The sequence below is a fragment of the Lontra canadensis genome, unplaced genomic scaffold (assembly GCF_010015895.1).
Source record: "Lontra canadensis isolate GAN:19392208 unplaced genomic scaffold, GSC_riverotter_1.0 scaffold48, whole genome shotgun sequence".
Classification (NCBI taxonomy): domain Eukaryota; kingdom Metazoa; phylum Chordata; class Mammalia; order Carnivora; family Mustelidae; genus Lontra; species Lontra canadensis.
In genome coordinates, this window is record NW_022631042.1 from 11,348,921 (window position 1) to 11,371,250 (window position 22,330).

The window sequence follows — 22,330 nt, forward strand, 5'->3', positions numbered from 1 at the left end:
GTGCGGGCATCTCCCCTGCGTGGAATCCGGGTAATTCAAACACCTCCGTGTGCTGTTGGAGCTGGGAGGAGTGGGGAGCTGGCAACACCTGGATGACTAAGCAGATTCATTACTCTGCGTGCTTAGGTAATCCACAAGCCTGGCAGTGACCCCTGAGGTCCCGTCCTTGCGGTCTGGAGGGGTGCACGCACGTGCCCCCTGGAGTCTCCCAATTCCGCACACAGGTCACCTTGCTGTTGGCCTTTCTCCGCGGAGCCGTGTCTGAAAGGGAGAGAGGAGTCCAGGCTCGGCCCCGGTTGCTTTCATAATCCTGTTTTAGTCCCTTGAGATGAACTCTTTCCGGGAGCCCAGGGTGGCAGCTTGTTTCCCTGCTGTGTCGAACACCCTGGGAGTCATGTGCTCCCAGTGACCACGGTCCCTCTGGCTCTGGTCTGGGAAGGGATCCCGCAGCTGAGAATAGTCCTCCCTCGTCTTCCTTGCTCTGTGGGGACAGGTCTACCTTGCTGAGTCTGGGCCGTTTGGCTGCCACGTCCTTTTCCCGGGGGCCTGTCTGAATTTATCATTTTGGACCAAGGAGGGTGCTCTGGCTCTAAGAAAAATGGTTCTCGTGCCACCGAGTGGGTTCCTCTCGCTGCCCAGTGATGTCTGCAAATGAGCAGAAGTGGAGTATCTTACAGCGCTGTTCCAAGGGCTGCCCGTGTCTCTTTGGGCCCAGAGCTCTCCAGCTGCTCCCCATGCTTGGGGATCATGATTTATTCTTTTTTTTTTTTTTTTTAAGATTTATTTAATTTGACAGACAGAGATCACAAGTAGGCAGAGAGGCAGGCAGAGAGAGAGGGGTAAGCGGCTCCCTGCTGAGCAGAGAGCCCGATGTGGGGCTCGATCCCAGGACCCCAGGATCACAACCTGAGCCGAAAGCAGAGGCTTTAACCCACTGAGCCACCCAGGCGCCCCATGATTTACTCTTTCATCGTCAATGGATAAGCCTTAAAAGAACGGTTCAGAAAACCTTTGGGCCTGCAGAAATCGGTGCCAGCCCAGCTCCATTTACCAGCGCGGGGCAAAGATGGATTTGTCAGGCAGGAGCCTGCAGACATACGGTATTTGTGCTGGGGGTTATGTGTCTGGTGGAGAGTTCTCAGTGGTCTGGTGTCTTCCCACCCATTCTTTTGACAAAGGCCCCTGTGCCTGTCCTCCTGGCCTGGCAGAATTTCAAGGATCTCCGATTTACTGCACCCCACCCAGCCTCCTGCCTTGTAAGCAGTGATGGCACTGAAGTCATCCCAAGTGAAAGGGGATCTGCTCTATTTTTATTATTATTATTATTATTATTATTATTATTTTAAGATTTTTATTTATTTGCCAGAGAGAGAGAGAGAGCACAAACAGAGGAAATGACAGGCAGAGAGAGAGAAAGAAGCAGGCTCCCGCTGCTGATGAGAGAGCCTGATGTGGGACTCAGTCCCAGGATCCTGGGACCATGACCTGAGCCGAAGGCAGAGACTCAACCCTCTGAGCCACCCAGGCGCCCCATTATTATTTTTTTTATTTAAAATTTTTTAAAAAATATTTTATTTCTTTATTTGTCAGAGAGAGGGCACAAGCAGGGGGAGCAGCAAGCAGAGCAGGCAGAAGGAGAAGCAGGCTTCCTGCTGAGCAGGGAGCCTGATGTGGGACTCGATCCCAGCACCCTGGGATCATGACCTGAGCTGAAGGCAGAGGCTTAACCCACTGAGCCACCGAGGTGTCCCGATCTGCTCTATTTTAAAAGACCCTCAGAGAAGGAATTCTATTTGGCTCTCTTGGGTGATTTTGGGGGGCTGCTATCAAGATATTTTTTACATCACATTTAAATTCTTTTTTAAGGGGCGCCTGGGTGGCTCAGTGGGTTAAAGCCTCTGCCTTTGGCTCAGGTCGTGATCCTGGGGTGCTGGGATCGAGCCCCGCATCTGGGCTCTCTGCTCAGCAGGGAGCCTGCTTCCTCCTCTTTCTCTCTGCCTGCCTCTCTGCTTACTTGTGATCTCTGTCTGTCAAATAAATAAATAAAATCTTAAAAAAAATAAATTCTTTAAAAAAATATTTTATTCATTTATTTGACACAGAGGGTGAGCACAAGTAGGCAGAGCAGCAGGCAGAGGGAGAAGGAGAAGCAGGCTCCCTGCTGAGCAGGAAGCCCAACTCGGGGCTCAATCCCAGGACCCTGGGATCATGACCTGAGCCAAAGGCAGACGCTTCATTGACTGAGCCACCCAGGAGCCCCCACATTTAAATTCTTTAAGTAGAGAAAATACCTGGGATGTTCCTGAAGGCCAAGAGTCAGACAATTGCTACGGATCTGCCTAAGTAAGAGAGCTACGAAGTCCTCCCATGGTATAGCGCATAGAGGAGGTACGGCAAAAATCCCGACGAATGAATAAATGGTTTTTTTGTTTTTGTTTTTCATTTTTAATCTGGGAAAAGATTGGGGAAACTTTCATAAGGCCAATCTGTAAACACCTTAAGCACACAGAAAACAGGGTAATCGGCCACAGGGCACAGTCAATAAAAAACCAGCCAGTTAATCTAATATTATTTGGTGGCTGACTGTCAGGTCTGGCGGTCAGAGAGAAGGCACGGTGTCTAATCTCTCCTGGCCTTTTGCATGACTTTGGATTCGCTCCCATAGAACCCACCCTCAGTAAACTGGGAAAATGTGGTCAGACCACACAGCCACTGGGGGTGAGCGGCCCTGGAGACAGAGCAAAGACCAGCTAGCAGTGACTTATGCCAGCCCCGGGCAGCACCCTGAACAGAGCTCACAGGGGGCCCTCGCCCGCCAGGAAGGTAAAAGCATCTTCATCTGTTACTTGGATGATGGGCTGACACCTCGTCTGTCAACTGGGGGAAGAGACGGTCAGCCATCAGCCGCCGTGAAGAATGGTGTGGGACTCTCCCTTAAGCCCGTTAGGAACGGGGGAGAGACGAACAAGCTGAGCTTATGAATTGGAAAAGTGGCCGGAGGCAAGTGAAATAAAATCAGCGAGCACAAGTAGGGCTGACTCCAAGGGCTGTGCCTTGTCACTGTTCTAGAGGGTGTTGCAAGACAGTGGAGGATGATGGTTAGGAATGCAGGCTTCAAGTCAGATGAACCCAGATCTGGATCCTGCTTTTTCTACTGCTGGTTTCATAAGGATAGGCTATCCGACTTCCCGACTCTGGGACCTCCGTGAGCCCCTGAGGACTTCTGAGAGAATTAGAAGAAGGGACAGCCTCGTGAGGGGCAAAACCCACCCAGGCATAGGAGGCTGCCCTGCCTATCTTATCTCAGGACTTTACCACTCTGGGCCTCAGTTTCCCTATCAGTATCAGTTTCCCTATCAGTAAGATGAAGATGATGATGGAGATTTGAAAGGATTACATGAGATTTTCATATGAAGTGCACAGTAGAATGGTGGGCGCATGGTTGGCTTTCAATAAATTGGAGAGAAAACAAAAAGGGGAGAGAGGATCCTGCTGTCCCCTCTCCCGACTGACCCTGCTGCTTCTTCTGGGGTATACATCAGGGGTGCAACTCATCAGAAATATATGTCCCCTTTGCCCTTCTGGTCCCACCACAGAGGGAGGGGGGTACACAAGGTAGGGAGAGAGGCAGGGGCAGCAGAGGCTGGGAGCTGGTGGACCTTCCATATTCACCCAGAGTGGAGGAGCACTTCTGGGGGGTGCAGTGAAGAGGAAAACCGAAGCCAGGGAAGACATCTTCCCCACTGCTTCTCCATCCCTGGTCTTCCATGCACGGCCCAAGCCCAGACTAATGGGCTGAGCTCCCGTCTGGAGAACACATTCTGGAGGAAGAGTGAACAGAAACTCCAGCCTCCTCCTTCTTAATGCAAACACGTGCTGTGACCCCAAATTATGTTAGGCAATCGGGGGGGGGGTCCTTCTGGCTCTACAGTGTGTCTTCTGGAGTAACTGCATGGGCCCCTTTCTAAGCTGCTCCAGATTTCCTGGAAATGGGAGGCGCCAGTAGCAGCCCCTGCTAGTCTCTCCAGCATTTTTGTTAACCAGGGCTTCCCAGGGCAAGGAGCTCAGGAGGTGGTCTCCAAACCTGCTGGGAGATCAACAGGCACTAAATGACACTCCGGGGAGTCACGATGCCCTAAAACTGTGGGAAAAATCGACAAGCCAGAGGAGAGGAGGATAGAGAAGGAAAAAACAGTCCTGGCACAGTAGGGTACGCTGGACAGGCTATCTCTGGGGTGCACTTGGGACCAGCTTGCCAGCAGTGGCACGGCCTTGGGCAGCGCTGCCAGGAGGGGTTTGGCACAAACCCTGGACCAAACCAATGGCCCCTACAATGAACACTCAGTGAAATTCACATCAATGCATAAAGGGTATCAGAGCCTTGGAGGGCAGGATGTGAGATGTCAGACGCCAGGAAGTAAGTGGATCCTGGAGGGAGCGACGGGTGCAGAGTGGAACAGAGCCCCAGATGCCCGGGCAGCCCGGGAACAGGCTCGGCTCCGGAGCAGCAAGCAGGTGCACTCCCCTCTGCAGCCACCAGAGGTCAGAGGCTCCCGCTCCTGGAGCTGCTCCTCGCCTCCCGCAGCCAGAGCAGCCCAGACATTTATAGTCTCTTTCAAGCCCAGGAGCCATCACCGGCCAACCAAGCCGGAGGAGGGAAGAGGAGTCCTCACAGAACAGTCTCTGTCCCCCTGCCAGCGGAGGCCGGGTGCCGAGCCCTGACCTCAGGTCTCAGCCTCTGCTTTCAGGGAGCTTGTCCTGAGCGTAAGAGGGGACGAGGAAATGGCGTAGCATCCCTGGCCACCTGTGGGGGTCCCAGTCTCTGCTCCCCAGCTTCCTTCAGAGACCAAGAGCCCCAGGGGGCATCTTCCCTCACAGGAGGTTGTCACTCGCCCTGCTCTTTCCTTCTCCACCCCCGAGCCCCGCACCCCAACCGTCTCCACCCAGAACACCGAGCACACTTCGTTGAAACCCTTGACGTTACAGTCTTCACAGGACCTACAGCACACGTGGGAAATTCTTCATCCCAAATTTAATACGCTTGACTTTTAAAAAAACCCTCATGTGAACAACATCACCAACCAGTTAGAGACCTTGGGTCTTGCACGACATTCAGTCACTCACGGGGTCTACCTGCCCCTGCCTTGTCTGTCCTCCTCCCTCCCTGGAGCCTGGAGGAAAACCCCACCACCAGCATTGCCACCCTGCCCCCTGGCTCTCCCCTCTCTCCACTTGACTACCAGGCACACTGGTAGCCACGTCTGACCCTGCTGTTCCAGCTGTGGCAGGCTCCCCACGACCCAGCCCAGTCCACCACAGCTCCTGCCCTGGGGAACCCTCCGCATAACCTCATGGGGCTCTCACTGCTCCCTGAACACACTGCGAGCATGGCCTGGCTCTGGGCCTTCTTCAGGTGTGCCCTCCTCCCTTCTCCAGGGAACACTCCTCCATCTGCCAGGATCTGGGTGGAGTGTTCTCTTCTCTCGAAGCACTGGCTGGTCCTTCCGAGGTGTTTGGGCCACATTCATCATGTCAAATGTCAAGGTCTCAGTTCTGTGTTTGTGGCCTGACCAGAAAATGAGCTGCCGCCTGAGGACAAGGACCTTGACTGAGTGTATACATTGCTCTGGAGTGACCCCAGGGACAGATGCATTATTGGGCGCTTCGGAAGGGCACAAGACATGGTCGATGAATGAATGACTGTTCTCAGTAAAGGTGAAGTCAGGATAAAAACCAAACCAGAGCTGCACCATAACAAATAAATGCTTTAGGTTAGGACCAGCCCACAGCTCTCTCTCCCACAGACCAATGACGAAGGTTGGGGGGGGGGGGCTTGTCGACCCTCCCCCTGGCCTCTTACTCCTCTCACTGTCCCCTGACACTGCCACATGCCGGCCAGGAGGCTATGTGTTCACACGGAATATGTGTCTCACCCTCAGGCCCGAGGGATAGGTAAGGGGCCTGGGGCTTAAAAAGGTTGTCCCAGGGCCCTCATTCAGCAAAGGGAAGGGCAGCCATGGGGCTTGACTTCGGGCAGCTCTAAGGACAGCGCCCTTGATCTTGGCACTGGCAGTGAGAAGTCCGGGGGTGGGGTTCCCGCTCTGGCCATTCTCTTCATCAGGATGCGCCTGCTTCCTCCTCTCATCACTGAGCAGGTGAGAGGCTCAAAGGGGTGGGGCTACAAGGTGCGTCGCAAACACAGAGGACGCGGTGGCCACGAATCCTTGTAGTTCCGTCACACTGTTCTCCCCCTTCCCCAGCTCTCCAAACCTCTGGTTTCCTCCCCTGGACTCTGGTCCCTATTTCTGAGCCCTTCTGTGACTTGACAGGTCAGCTGAGTCTAATACACAAGGAGCTGTCCATTGTCCTTATCTCGATCATCTGGAAACCCATGCAGCCTTTGAGATGTTCGGTTCCTGTGCCTGACTGTCCTGGAAAGGACACCATCCCCCCCCATTCCTGCCCCCCATGCTTGCATATTCTGGCCTGTCCCTCCCAATCTCTCACCAGCTATCCTTTCCACTCACTCCTTCCCTCTGGGGCCCCTTCCGGTAATCTCCACCCTGCCTTTCTCCTCTCTGACCCTCTGTGGCACTCCTCCTCCCTCGCCACCAAACCCGCACCACTGGTGGTAAAAACTGGCCTTTGAATGTCCCCCCCCATCTCTTGTGTGAGGGGCTGGACGTGGACTTGGGATCTAGGGAGGGACTTCTGTGCAAGGCCGTACCGACATCTCAGCTCCCTCCTGACTCGGTCAAGTGCACACCGGGACACGAGCACAGACACAGATGGGCCAGTCGTACGGGAAGCACCGAACCTTCCCCTTCTTGCCAGAGTGCAGAGGGTTTCTCCTTTTTATCATCCCAGAATGACAGTTCTCCCTTCCTAGCTCTTGTAACTGGGAAAGGGACAACGACTCCACGATGGGAACTGCCACTTTGATTTCTCATCAAGAACCCAAAAGGTATGCTATTTATACCCGTCATTTCCTTTCGCATCAGAAAAATCTCCGTGAGGTAGAAGGAGCCGCTCTGTGTCACGGACTACTTCATTCATTCACGCATCATTCATTCATTTGGCTGTCTGGGATTTCCCAGCCTGAGTGGGAGCCCTGAGATGAGTCCCTGTGTCCTCTGGGAGCCACTAGTAACAAGCCGTGGTCTTGCCCCCACTTTATGCCAACACCAGGCAAGACCAGATAAGCCAGCCTCATTTCTCCCAAGGGATGGGGCCCGGGCCTCTCAGCTATCCCCCCGTCTCCATACGACACTGGGAAGGGCTTCAAGAGCACGTGTACTCCCCAAACCCCCGAACCCCCACCACTCCGGGAGGACACGCCTCCCATTCTAGGCGTCCAGAGTAGCCCTGCCTAAGGGAGGGCAGTGACCCCGTCACCCCCACCTCACTGTCAGGCATGCACAGGAGGCCGGGGAGCCTGCTGATTTTTCTCTTGCTCTGGCTCATTCTCTTTCTGGGGTGGCAGGCTCATCTCCTGCATTTTTAATAGCCGGGCGTATTCAGCATTCATCACACACGTGTGGGCTGATCAGGCCCAGAAGAAGGCAACAAGCCACCCGAGGAGGGAAGCCTCACCCGCTCCCGCCCACACCAACGGGTTTGCAGGTGTTAAGTGTCCCCACAGCTCCCTTCCTGGTCCCGGGTGGCCAGAGGGACAGCAGAAGGGAAAGTCAGACGGGCCGACCTGGTCCACTAGGCGGGGCGAGTCCTCTGGCTGAGCAGAGGGCTCAGAAGTAAAGGCTGCGATGTTCATTTTAGCTCAAAAGAGCCAAAGCGCCATAATTCCCTCTCGACTTCCACCTAGGGACAGAATCATCTTGCTACCATCCCTCGGCCTTTCTGGGCTCCGTGGACACTGAGAGGGTGAGATGACACAGTATTCCCCCACCGCTGGCCCCCTGAGGGCAGGGCACTGGTGGAGGGGGGCTCTGGTGGCTGTGAGTGGTGGTGTAGGGACGCCCCTTTTCTCCCTTTCTTCTAATGCAGAGTTATTTTTTAACCTCCCAGCCACAAAAGGGAGAAAACAACACACCCGCAGGCCCTTTAACCTTGAGTGAGATGCCAGGAGGTCAGCCTGAACTCAGGAGTGGTATTTTTTATTGCCGTACATGGGGATTTGAGCTACTTGGAAAAGAGCGCCCCTCAACTCCTGTTAAGTCTAATCTAAAGGCCATGCTCCACCCCCTGCACGCAAGCCTTATGCTTTCCTGACCTTTAGGGGCTGCGGCAGAACTCCTTTGGGGCAGGGGATCCTTGGCACGGCCTGCCTGCGTCCGCCAGGCCCATTCCCACCTCACACCTAGTGGTAGCTGGCTAATCCAGGCAGGGCAAACGTGCCTTCCACCCTGAAATCTGTCAGCTCCTCCGGGGAGCATGATGTCACAGAGATGCCAGGAGCCACGTTCATACACCTGTGAATCAAGGAACCAGAGGGCCCCACCCAGGGTCGCCTGGCCTAGGTGCCCAGATCTGTGCGATGCAGCAACCACTAGCTGTTTGTGGCTAGTGAGCACTTAAAAAAAAAAAAAAAAGATTTTATTTATTTGTTAGAGAGAGAGAGAGAGAGAGAAAGAGAGCACAAGCAGGGGGAACAGCAAAAGCAGAGGGGGAAGCAGGCTCCCCGCTGAGCAAGGAGCCCGATGTGGGGATCGATCCCAGGACCCTGGGATCATGACCTGAGCTGAAGGCAGATGTGTAAACCACTGAGCCACCCAGGCATCCCATTATAGAGCACTTTAAAAAGGGCTGAGAAACAGAATTTTAAATTTTATTCAATCTGAGGAACTTGATTCAGTTATTAGAAAATGCTTCAGTGTGTTTGGAACAACCTGGGTATGCGAATTCATATTTTACAATCTCTAGTTGTTTACAAAATCTAAATATAGGGTTAAGTATTTATGATGAAAACGCACTGTCCAAATTGACGTGTGCGTTAAGTGTAAAATACAGGCTCTCAAAGACTTGGTAGGGGAAAAAAAGAAGAATGAAAATGATCCCACTGATATGTTAAAATTAGAAGATTGTGGATACATTAGGATAAATAAAATACACTGTTAAAAATTGTGATCTTTTGGGGTGCCTGGGTGGCTCAGGGGTTAAGCCTCTGCCTTTGGCTCAGGTCATGATCTCAGGGTCCTGGGATCGAGCCCTACATCGGGCTCTCTGCTCAGCAGGGAGCCTGTTTCCTCCTCTCTGTCTCAAATAAATAAAATCTTTAAAAAAAATTTTTGTCATCTTTTCACTTTCTCCACCGTGGCTACTAGAGAGTTTACCACTACACGTGTGTCACACATTGTATTTTCACTGGAGAATGCCAGTCCAAACAGTTGTAGGTAAAAGGTTAACTGTCTTCAAGAACAGAAATCTTACAAACCCTTTCAATGGTCAGATCAATTTCATTCAATTCAACAAATATTTACCGACAAGGGGACCACGTGGGCCGAGTGTGAGGCCTGGCACTTACTACGGAGCAGAAAGAGTGGCAGGAGGTCTAACCTGGGGCAGACCCTGGACAGAGTTGCAGGAGAGGTAGACATGAAGTGCTGTGGGAATTAAAAGATGTCAGTGTATCAGGGCCTGCAGGGAGGAAGCGGGTGAGGCACAGGGTTCACGGAGAAGGTGGCCGGGCGGACAGGCCGTGAGGGCGCTGAGGATCTGGACCAGGAAAGAAGGGCCAGGGTGCCGTGGGAAGAATCTCAGCTCAGCAGTCCTTCCCTCCTCAGACCCTCTTCCCTCGCACACCTCCCACCCCCTCACTATCCTCGGCCCTTGACCCCTGCTCCTCTCAAGACACACAAGCTTCCCTGGAGGACCCATCTGTACCTCCAGTCTCCATGCCTGTGTCTACATTGATGACTCTCACAGCTCCATTCCCAGCCCACGCTGCTCCCTTGACCTCTGGGTCCCCACATCCAATGCTACCAACAGGACATCTCTAGGTGGATGTTTTAGTGCATTTCGCTTGGTCGTAATTCGCACACGCTGCGTAGAGCAAGTCTTTCGGTGCCATTTTCCCAACAGCCACCTGCTTACTGTGTGTCTCTGTGTCACATTTTGGTAATTCTTGCAGTAGTTCAAACTTTTCATTATTATGATGCTTGTTACGGGTGATCTTTGATGTGACTGTTGTAATCATTGCTTCGGGGCGCCGCAAACAGCATCCATAAGACCACATCGTGTAAGACCACAGACGCAGCTGAGCAACAAGCATATTCTGACGGCTCCCCTGACCAGCCGCTCTCAGCCGTTCTCGGGCTCTCTCCCTCTCCTCGGGCCTCCCTGATTCCCCAAGACACAACAGTCTTGAGATCAGCCAGTGAGTAACCCCACAACAGCCTGTAAGTGTTCAAGGGGAAAAAAGAGGCATTCATCTCTCATTTTAAACCAAAAGCTAGAAATTCTTTAGCGTAGCAAGGAAGGCATGTGGAAAGCTGAGACAGGCCAAAAGCTTGCACCGGAGAGCCAAGCTGTGAATGCAAAGGAAAAATTACTGAAGGAAATTAAAAGTGCTACTCCAGCGAACACATGAATGATAAGAAAGCCAAACAGCCTTACTGCTGATTAATGGAGAACGTTTTAGGGGTCATGGATACGGACAGTGATATGGACAGAAGATCAAACCAGCCACAACTCTCCCTTAAGCCAGAGCCTAATCCAGAGCAAGGCCCTAACTCTTCAATCCCGGAAGGCTGAGAGAGGAGTCGAAGTAAGAGAAGAAACGTCTGAAGCGAGCAGAGGTTGGTTCCGGAGGTTTAAGGAAAGACGGCGTCTCTAGAATGTAAGAGAGCAAGGTGAAGCGGAAGGTGCTGATGGAGAGGCTACAACAAGTTCTTCCAGAAGATCTAGCTCAGATCATGAATGAAGGCGGCTGCACTGAACGAGAGGTTTTCAGTGTAGGGGAAACAGCCTCCTACTGGAAGAAGATGCCATCTTCTGGGACTTTCATGGCTACAGACAGGTCAATGCCTAGCTTTAAAGCTTCACATGACAGGCTGGCTCTTCTGATAGGCAGCTGGGGACTTTAGGTTCTACCTAATGCTTATTAACGAGTCCAAAAATCCTGGGGCCCTTAAGAATGACGCTAGATTGACTTTGCCTATAGCTCTCTAAATGAAACACCAAAGCCCGCCTGACACCACATCTGTGTACAACACGGTTTACTGAAATTTTTCAGCCCATTGTGGAGACCTCCTGCTCAGAAAAGAAAAAAAAATATCCCTTTTAAAATACGACTGCTAGGTGGCTCAGTGGGTTAAAGCCTCTGCCCTGGGCTTGGGTCATGATCTCAGGGTTCTGGGATCGAGCCCCACAACGGGCTCTCTGCTCAGCAAGGAGCCTGCTTCCTCTCTCTCTCTCTCTCTGCCTGCCTCTCTGCCTACTTCTGATCTCTGTCAAATAAATAAACAAAATCTTTAATAAAAAAATATAAAGTTTAAAAAAAATAAAATATGACTGCTCATTGACAATGAACTTGGTCACTCAAGAGCTCCGATGGAGATGGACGCTGCGATTTGAGTTGTTCTCATGCCTGTGAACATGGCGTCTGGTTCTGCAGCCTGTGGACCAGGGAAGCACCTTGAGTTTCAAGTCTTACTACTGAAGAAATACCTTTCACTTAAGGCTATAACTGCCCCTGATTGTGATTCCTCTGAGGGGTCTGGGCCAAATGAACTAAAAATCTTCTGGGAAGGATTCACCATTCTAGATGCCATGAAAAGGGGTTCGAGGCTCCGGTGGAAAAAATTGCTACAGGAGGGTGGAAACAGCCAGAGAATCAGGGTGAGAAGTGCAGTCTGAAGACGTGGCTGAATGTTAAGATCTCGTGCTAGAACTTGAACGGAGGAGAGGTCGCTCCTGATGGAGGAGCCAGGAAAGTGGTTTACCGAGATGGAATCTACTCCTGGAGAGGATGCCGTGAAGACCGTGGAAACGACAGCAAAGGATTGAGAATACAGCAGAAACCTAGTGGATAAAGCAGTGTTTGAGAGGATGGTCTCTGGTGTTGAAAGGAATTCTGGCGACTGGGGGTAAAATGCTCTTGAGCAGCACTGCACGCTACAGAGAAATCCCTCTTGAAAGGAAAAGTCAACCAATGCGGCAAATGTCATTGTTGTTTTACTTTAAAAACTTGTCACAGCCACTCTAAGCTCCAGCAACCCCCACTCCCATCAGTCAGCAGCCATCCACACGAGCGAGACCTTCTACCAGCAAAAACATTACGACTCCCCGAAAGCTCAGATGACGGTGAGCACTTTTCATAGCAATGAAGTAGTTTTATGTATTTATGTATTTATTTATTTGAGAGAGAGACAGAGATAGCAAGCAGGGGTGTGGGGGGGGAGAAGCAGGTCCCCAACTGAGCAGGGAGCTGGATGCGGGCCTTGATCCCAGGACCCTGGGATCATGACCTGAGCCCAAGACAGATGGTTAACTGACTGAACCACCCAGGTACCCCACAATAAAGTATTTTTAAATTAGGTGTGGGGCTCCTGGGTGGCTCAATCAGTTAAGCATTTGCCTTTGGCTCAGGTCATGATTCCAGGGTTCTGGGATCGAGCCCCACATCGGGCTCCCTGCTTGACGGGAAGCCTGCTTCCCCCTCTCCCACTCCCCCTGCTTGTGTTCTCTCTCTTGCTGTATTTTTCTCTGTCAAATAAATAAATAAATAAATAAAATCTTTTAAAATACATCCATCCATACATAAGGTGAATACACTATTTCTTAAAGACAATACTGTTGCACACTTAACGATTACAGTGTAGTGTATACATAACTTATATACACCAGGAAACCCAAAATTCATAGGACTTGGTTTACTGCACTATTCACTTTATCGCGGTGGTCTGGACAGGAACCTGCCCATCTCCGAGGTGTCTGGACTTCAAACGCATGGACTTCCCAGTTTAATCCCACCTTTCCTTCCCACCCTAAACCCTGGCCCTTCCTATCCTCCTCAAGAGACAGCAGCAGGACCAGTCAGCCCACTATCCGGGCCCGGGAGGACAGCGGCATCCTGCTCTTCTCACGTACTCCAAGCCCTGCGTGCAATGAGCGCTGAGGTCCTGTGGCGGTTTTCTGCCCAGTGTTTCCCCTACCTGGCCCCTCCTGCACATGCTCGCGACCGCTGCCTGTGTGCAGAATGTCCCCGCACCTCACCCGGGATATTCAAAGCTCCCTCACTGTTCTTGCTGCTTTCCGAGGGGCCCCTCAAGCCATCCTTCACACGACCGGAAGGGGGCCCCACCACCTCGGAAAGCTGCTGTAGTGGGGGGCGCGGGAGGGGCAGAGGGAGGGAGAATCCCAAACAGGTTCCACGCTCAACACAGAGCCCCACGCGGGCTCGACCTCACCACCCTGAGATCGTGACATGAGCCAAAATCAGGAGTCGGAGGCTTAACCACCTGAGCCGCCCAGGCGCCCCTGGAAGCTGATCCTTTAGCAGCTCCGTGCAGCCTTCCAGAAGTCCAAATCCCTGAATTTAGCACACAGAGCAGAACTTCATAATATGGCCCTGCCCACCTACCCAGGTTCACCGCCCCCCTCTCCTCACGTGCAGATACTCCTGTGCAGTCCATTCCCTTTGCCTGGGACCCTCTTCCCACTTTCTTAAAAAAAAGTTCAAAAAAACCCAAAGAATGTTGGTAAAATAGATAAAACATTCACCATTTGAATCTAGTTTTCTTTTTCTAGATGATTCCTATTTATCCTTCAAATTCAGCTCTAGTGTGACCCCTTCTGAAAAACCCTTCCTGAGTCCTCAGGCTGGGGTAGGTGCCCATCTTTTGTTCTACCAGTATCTTAGTCTTAACACATTGTACTCTGTGTTAGCATCTGTCTCTTTTTATTACAGACTCCCTAAGAGTCTGTGTCTTTTTTTTTTTTTTTAAGATTTTATTTATTTGAGAGAGAGGGAGCACGCACAAGAAAGAGCACATAAGCTGGGGTGGGGGGAGTGGCAGAGGAAGAGGGAAAAGCAGACTCCCCACTGAGCTCGGAGCCTGACACGGGGCTCAATCCCAGGACCCTGAGATCATGACCTAAGCTGAAGGCAGATACTTAATGACTGAGCCACCCAGGCAGTCTGAGAGTCTTTGTCTTACTTAATTTTGCATCCCTAAGGCTACAGTGTGCAGTTGTACAGGTTATGCACTGCACTAGGATTTCTGCTTGAGGAAGTGAGTAGGGGATGAAGACAGTTAGCCAACAGTGCACTCTGGGACAGGGCTGTATCCAAGCTTTTTTCTATTTGCACAAAGATGCCATAGAGGACATCAGGGGCCCCCATATATACCTTGTATATAGGCCTTGTTACAGAACTGGCACACAGTATTATAGTAGGTGCTTATTAAATGTTAAATTGAGTAACGACAGATGGATGGATATTTTAGACAGGTACCAAAGAAAGGCATGGTGGGGAAGCTTGGGGCCAGTTTGTAGAGGGTCTAACCCTTAGTCCAGAAGGCAAAGAGGAAGCTTTGAAAATTTTTGAGATGACTATGACTTAGACTCGCAAACTACTCAGGCTTGAAAAGGAGACTCAGAGAAGTGAAGTGACTTGTTCAAGGTCACACAGAACATTTCTGGCTGAGCTCGGACTTGAACTGGCTTCTCTCGCCCCCAGCTCTCTGCTGGCTCTTTCACACTGCTCTCCAGGGAAGCCTGCCAGAACCAAGGCAGAGTCCTCTGAGTCTCCAAGAAAAGTCTTCCCAGCCTTCCCGACACACTCCTGGCAATGGAGGGTTGGGGGCCGATAGCTGGGCTAGAGGCCAGGGAGAAAGCCTCCTGCATTGCCCACCCCTTGTCAGTCTTCAGGTTTGCCTACTTGAAGGTGGGCAATCACCAGCCAGGTTTCCGCTCTTCACACAAGACGAGTGCTCTAGTGTCTGGAGCCTCTTTTTCCCTAAGAAGGATTTCCCTCCTTGCAATCCTTCTGGCTGCTCTTCTGTGGGCCCTGACCAATGTTCTCAGAGACTTCCAGAACCACCCTGCTTGGGCTGACGGGCCTGGCCCACAGCGGTCTTCATGAGGGCATGTGGCGTTTGTCTCAATGGAGCGTGGGGCCTGATCTAACCCAGGGGTCTCCCTGAGGAGACGTCTTGGATGTCTTGGAGCATGTCTCATGCCGCTGGGACGTCTATCATCTGTGGTCCATTGTGTTCATGTTATGATCTTCCGTGACCCCTGATTTTCCTTCTGGCTCCTTCCTCCAGGGCCCCTGGTCCAGCTCTCTCCAGTGGTTTCTCAGTACTCTGGACTCTGAAGAAAGGACTTTATCCTTTTCCATTTTCAACTTCATTTCTCTAGTTTTGCAGAGAGATTTGACTTCCCAACCTTTGTCACCAGTTAGAGGAGCTCTGTCCTTTGGCGCAGATGACAATGAGGAAGGTAACATTATCCTCACGGATATGTCAAATGTGTGCTCCTCTCCAGACATTGCACTTGCTGCCTTTATAAAAATTAGCTCACTAGAGCCTCACAGCAATTCCACGGGGTAGAGCTCCCAGTAGCCCCATTTTACAGATGAGGAAAACTGAGGCACACTGGATTGAGCAACTTGCCCAGGGTCACCCAGCTGAGACCTGTACAGGGGCAGTGATGTCCAGAGCGTGCATGTGCTTACATCGAGACACCTGAGGCTGCTGAGGTCACAGATACAAGGGAGCCTCTCATCCGAGCAAGCGGGTCTGGGGGCTACCCACCGTCACTCTCAGGCTGGGCCTTCCCTAACCTGCTCCATCCTCCTACAGGATGGCCCTGGCATCCTAACAAGCAGAGAGAACAAAGCCTGCCCACGAGGCCCACCTGGATAACAGGTAACTCCCCTCCTTGACAGCTGTGTCTAAACCTTTCCACTCTATCACAAGAGGCTCTCTAATTGATCTGGCATAATTAGCTCTTTACAAAGTCATCATAATTTCCAGTGAGCGGTGACAAACTAATTGATGGATGATTTTAGTCCACAGCTTTACTAGGTATGAACTTAAGTGTAATTAACTATCATTAATTAACAGAACACTTTTTCTCTTTAAATATACAAATGAGGCAGGCTCCACACTTATCCCTCATCTGCCTCCACGATGCCTGAACGAGATGGCTAGAGGCTCTGTCAGAAGCCAGTCCCTTAAGTGTTTCACGTTGGGGCTGTCCGTATTTGAAGACGTTCGCCTCCTGCCTCCTGTCCTCCTTTCCATGTCTCGTTTCCTATCTGTCCACTCCACAGGTAACCTTTCCCTGACTTTTGGGTAAAGACTGAGATAAAAACAAAACAAAATGAACCCAGAGCCTCTGATTCTCCACAGTCACTTGCAACCAGCCCTCTCCCACCCCTCAAAGGGGTGACATTCTCTTTGGATTTCTTCTTTTCCTTTCAGTGGTCAGCTCCCCATTACCTGCCTCTGTGGGCTGCTATTCGGAGCGGAGGCAAGGCTGCTCAGGGCAGGGAGGCTCGGTGGGGGGCCTGCCTCACAGGGCCTCACTCCCCACTGGGCAAACCGTCCCTGCTTTTGATTATTTTCAACAGTGCTTCTCTTCACTGGGGTGGAAAACGGAGACGACCACCTCACTGAGGAATACTTCCCTGGCACCCTGTTCTTAGATACGGCTTGGCTCAGCTCTCAGGGACAGAAAGGCTTCCCCTGTCAGGCATGTGGTGCCTTAAGGCCCCGTGTGCCCTCTCAGGATTTAGGTTTCTCGTCCCCAGTCCCGTCATTCTGGTTTTCTGCCCCTTCCCTCCTCATTCCCCAAATTCCTGGACACATCGCCCAGGAACAAAGCCAGAGGGTAAACACCGTTTCCTGCGGTGACCCAGGACGGTCGAGCAGTGGGGACAGACAGCTACCGGCTGCCAGCGCCTGACACTCACCATGGTTTGTCCCTTGATCCTTTTGCAGAAAAGACCGTGTGCTGTTTGCTGCTGGAGGTAAGGAGATTGTCTTTGGGCGTTTTGAATGGCTTTGAGGTGCTGCTGGCAGAGTTCTGGCCGCTGAGACAGGCTTTAGTTTTCACCTGTACTAACGATGTCCTGGAATTGGAGGGTGGAGATGCCGGAGAGGGAGAAGGCCTACACATTGACCCGTGTCTTCTCTCTGCAGAGGAAGAAAGAAGAGAACTCAGCACATCACGGGTAGCAAGCGAGCCCCACACGCTCACGCACACTCAAATACACAAGAGGCAAAGAGAAAAGCGTCTATCTTGCAGGGTCGGGACCCCAAAGCCCCAGTTCTCACTATGATTCTGTCTGGACATCTGCTCCTATCCCACCAACGAGGAGTGACGACGTTCTGAATTTTTCTATCAGATGGCACGTTCAACTAATACCTGGCTTCTCAAGGAGGCGTCCACCGGGCTTGCTTTCTGCAAAACCAGCCCGAGAGGACTAGCAGAGGGAAACCAGGTGTTCCCAGAACACCGTGGGGCAACCATACAGCCCAAGTGATCCCCAGACAGCTCCTCGGAGGCCACAAGGTCCCTCAGCAGCGGGTAGAGCAGGGCTCTCAAGAGAACAAATAGGAAATTCTTGAACCTGACCCCCTCCCTCTCACCCCCCAGCAGGAGCATGAAGGTCAGAAGGACCAGAAGGGCTGAATGAAAGGGTCTTTGAATGCCAGGAAGTGGCCCGGCTTCTGTCCACGTGCCCCTGCGGCCTCTCCAGGGCTCACTGAGGGCCAGGCCCCAGCTGCTGGGCTCGGACCCACAGGACATCCGTGCTTGAGGGAGAAGTCACAGACGTGGGGCTGGGTCTAGGCGGACGGGCACAGCTTCCTGAGGTTCTACAGAAAATACTATAGTTCTCGGCAGATAAGCCTCACTTGTTTTCCTACTGTCAGCCCGTGTGGTCTCGACTCAACGGGCAGGATGGGGATGCTGACCAGGACGACAGGTGCACGATGTCAAGTCCTTAACTGTTGCAGGGTAACGGGTCTGATCCATGCTAGGGAACCCCCTCTCAAGAAAAATGTGCACATACACACACACACAAAAACTTCGTACACAATTATAGGAAGGAATCTTGGACCCCCAAAAGACAAAGGCTCTGAAATCTTAAGTTCCTTCTGGCTCTCTGGTGCCCCGATACAGTGAGGCGGCCCTGTTCGTTCAAGTGCTGAATAAATAAAGAAAATTACATCAGATATCCCCATGTGGGGCACCTGCCCAGCTCAGTGGGTGGGGCACGCGACTCTTGATCTTGGGGTTGTAAGTTCAAGCCCCAACCACACTGGGGGTCGACATTACTTAAAAAATAAAATCTTCCAAAAGAAAAAAGAAAAAAAAAAAAAAAAGATGTCCTGATGGGAAGAACTACACATCACAGATCTGGAAATCTGGGCTGAATGTGACAATGAACAAGGTGGGAGCTGAAAATGACAGTCCACGTTGTCCCTCCATCTCCAAGCTGGGTATCAGGCTTTTCTCATGAGTGAGACACTTCTGGCAGTAAGTTATTCCAGGTACCTGGCCTAGGAGGAGAAAGCCAAGTTCACTTGGTGATCGGGAATGGGCTCTTCGGGGTTTCTCTGGGTTCCCTCACACTGATGGGCTGCCGGACTGTCTCATGCAGACTGACTCTCGTCCTCTGATGAAGTGGGGCCTGGGGGAGAAGCGGATTTTCGAGCACCATCTGATTGCTGAGGGTACTTCTGCCTGACCAGTGCTTGTAGGTTGCCTATACTCAGGAACTTTCCTGGGTAGTTTTTCTTCATTGAGTCAGAGCAGACCCTGCATCCACGCTCCGATCCTAGAACCATCCTGTTGTAGGTTTTACAAACCAAGAGCTGGTCCCAAGGCATCTGTTTTGAAGTAGTGGGAGAACCCTGGGCTGCGAGCCAGGGACCAAGGCTCCAACTCCAGCCACCCCGCAGTCCTGGGCTTCTGGCCTGGAGTCCGCCACTGGCGCAGTCTCAGTCTCCGTGTCTTTATCTGTAAATGAAGAGGGTCCCTAGGTGGCTTCTAAGGTCTCTTGCCTCTCCATTACCACAAATATAAGGATACTTACACCTGCTGCTTCTCTCCTCATCCCTCATGATTCCCGAATATTATGGCAATAATTACAGCTTAAGTATTGAAATATTTTACCCAGGCAGGGTCTTCCTTGGAGGAATTCATCCTTTGTGAAATTGGACTGGCCTTTACAAGCCCTGCGAGACAGGCAGGAAGCAGCCAGGCGTTTCCACCCTCCTCACGGCTGACTGGCCAAAGACGACCCAGAGCGGAGGTCAGGGCCAATGGCTACGCGAGGAACGGGCCTCTGTGCCGTGTGCAGGGGGCTGAGTGGTTTCTCAGGAAGACAGGAAATGGGGTGTACTGCGACCAAGATTTGGAGCCAGGAAATTAGGAAGTGCAGGACTCAGAATCACAGAAGATCAGAACTGGATCGAAAGTCAGCCGGTCCGATCTCCGTGCTGATGGACGAGGTTACAGGGGCTATCGGTTACCAGCCTGCAGGGCGAAGCCAGTTGGGGGCCACGCCGAGACCAGAACCAAGTCTTCTCGCTTCAAATCCATAGTTCTTTCTGCCCTTCCGGAGGTTTCCAGAATGAAAATACGACTCTGATGTTTACCACCACTGTTTTGACATTTTTGACATTTTCATTTACTCACTTGCTGATCACTTGCTCAAGCTGACACAGTGGGGTTGGGGGGTGGGGGAAGGATGTGCAGAAATAGTTCTCAGCTCTGGGGAAGAGGTGGGCTTTGATAACGAAGAGAAATTTTGTTTTGCTAAACTAAGAGTTAAAAATAATACAAGTAAATGGAGAGAGACAAATACCATATGATCTCCCTCATATGTGGAATTTAAGAAACGAAACAAACAAAGTAAAAAACCCAAAAAACAGACTCTTAACTAGGGAAAACAAACTGGTGGTTGCCAGAGGGGAGGTGGGAGGGGGGGATGGGGGAAATAGGTGATGGGGATTAAGATTAAGAGTATGCTTGTCATGGGGTGTCCCGGGGGGCTCAGTCGGTGAAGTGTCCATCACTGAGATGGAGCCCGGTGTCAGGCTCTGTGCTGGGCAGGGAGCTTGCCTAAGATTCTTTCTCTCCCTCCCACTCTGCTCCCCACCTAACTCGCGTGCCCTATTAAAAAAAACAAAGAGTACATTTGTCCTGATAAGCAGGGGTAACGTACAGAATGGCTGAATCACTATATTGTGCACCTGAAACTAAAATAACACTGTATGTTAACTCTACTAGAATTATAGCTTTTAAATAATAATAATAATAATAATAATAATAATAGTAAACAAAGATAAATCACAAGGAAGGGTGTGATTAAGGACAAAATGAATGAGCCACACCAATAATTCTAAAATCACCTTCTCACGGAACTCTGTTTAGTGACTCAGCCAAAACGTTCCACTCCTAAATTCACAGAAAAAAAGGAAATCAACAGATACGCTTATTTCTTGGTTTTTAGTTCCATAAATTCTCCTCAAATGACCAATTAGAAGAACAAGTTGTAAAAGAGAGAATTACTCATCAAAACCTGAAGATAGCCCTTTACCCTTAATTTAAAAAAAAATGTGTGATTTTGAATTGTAATAAACAGATTAAAGCAGTGTTTCCTATTGAACTATTCCTTATTGTTCAGACAGGAGTAAATGCACCATTCTTTCAAGGTACCCCACAAAGAGACCCGTACTTCTGTCCCCTGAGCTTCGAGAACAAGCTTGGCAGCCACTGGTACGAGCGAGAAAGGCTGTGTACGGATTTAAAGTGGGGAGCCCGGGTCACAGTGATCAGAGCCTCCCTTAGTAGGCGAGCCGCACACTTCACTCGGCGAAGCTTTTGAAAATGGGGAGAACTGATGTCCTGGGTAGCGCGGAGTGAGTAGATTTTTCAGAAAGATCCAATTCCTATTCAATCGGTATTTCTCTAGTCTGGGATGACCCGCCCGTGGAGAACTCACATGGTTTTGTCTTTTGGTCGAGAGGTGGGTGGGCTGCTGATAGAGGCAGACGGGGTCCCGGTTTCTCGTAAAAAGGTACTCTGTGCGGGGGCAATGTCCTTGGGTAAAGCGTTCCAGATTTATGACAATCATTCTGACACAAGTCCTCACCTACCCTGGGCTTATTTTTTTCTGTTTTGGTCAAGGGACAGCCTAAGGTAGATCTTTATAATTATACTTATTCCACCTGCCCTGCCCAGGAAGAGTTTATAGAACATTGAATTTTTTATTCACTATTAAAATACATTATAGATTTTTACAATTATTTTAGAGAAAAATTCTTTTTCTCCAGTTTTTTTTTCTTTTTTTTTAACGATTTTATTTATTTATTTGACGGAGAGATCACAAGTAGGCAGAGAGGCAGGCAGAGAGAGAGAGGGGGGAAGAGCAGGCTCCTTGCTAAGCAGAGAGCCTGATGCAGGGCTAGATCCCAGGACCCTGAGATCATGACCTGAGCCTAAGGCAGAGGCTTTAACCCACTGAGCCACCCAGGCGTCCCTCTTTCTTTGTTAACGTAAATAGATGCATTAGCAAAACGGCAATCAATTGCTGTTTTGGATTATTCTTTTTCAACTACCGTTATTCTATTTATATGCTACTGATTCTCATATACTGGTCACTTAAAATGGTTAGTAGTAGTCAATCATTGCTCTATATTATTGAGCCACTTTTTAAGCCATGTGCTTACTATCTGGTTTTTTGGTTTTCTTTTTTGGCTTTTTAAAAAAAATAATTATTTAAAAAGCATTTTAGGATTATTTCTTTGAGGGATCGTTTCCAAAGCGAAAGACTGCCAATAGTTCATCGCTCTTACGACGCGTGTCTTTCTGGACAGAAAAACCAAACCCATCTACTGTGCTAAAGCTAAATACGAATAATAAAAATAAATAAATAAATAAATATTCCACTTACTACTAAAGTGGAAACAAAGTCACCGTGAGAACACCCATACGGAAGTTAAGTGTCAAGAACAACGTCTGTGATTGATTTTGGCTTAGCAACCTCTGGTCTCACCCCTCTGTCCTCTGGCCAACACTACTAATAATTTATTAAGAAAGTCCCCTGTATCAGGCAGTCTACGAAACACTTGATTTCCCTCGGAGCATTTAATTCTTTCAATACCCTAAGAGAGGTATTATTACTAGCTCTCTGCCACAGATGAAAGGAATGAAGTCCAGAGACATGACGTGCCCAAGGTTACAAAGCTAGAAAACATCAGAGCTTGTGGTCTGAGCTCTACCACCTGACAATCCTGGAAGACGCTGCAGTGGACAGGGGCAGCCTGGAAGATCCCTGAGGACCTCCCACCCCGCCCCGCCCACCTGTATGGGCATTCCAGCACGGCACTCCTGCTCCCTTAGAAAGAGG

At 50.6% G+C, this 22,330-nt stretch overlaps 1 protein-coding gene across 14 annotated transcripts in view; it reads right to left on the minus strand.

The window, feature by feature from the left end:
• The window catches only part of ATXN7L1 (ataxin 7 like 1), a 234,915-nt gene that overhangs the window by 36,361 nt on the left and 176,224 nt on the right, over positions 1-22,330 (minus strand). For 12 of the 14 annotated variants that reach the window (XM_032873347.1, XM_032873346.1, XM_032873345.1 and 9 more), the window contains one exon: positions 16,880-17,102. In XM_032873347.1, the coding sequence (XP_032729238.1) occupies positions 16,880-17,102 (223 nt within the window). Of the gene's footprint in view, positions 1-5,869; positions 5,874-16,879; positions 17,103-19,089; positions 19,171-22,330 lie in introns of those variants that run through there. The other 2 variants (XM_032873356.1, XM_032873361.1) reach the window with 2 other exon arrangements.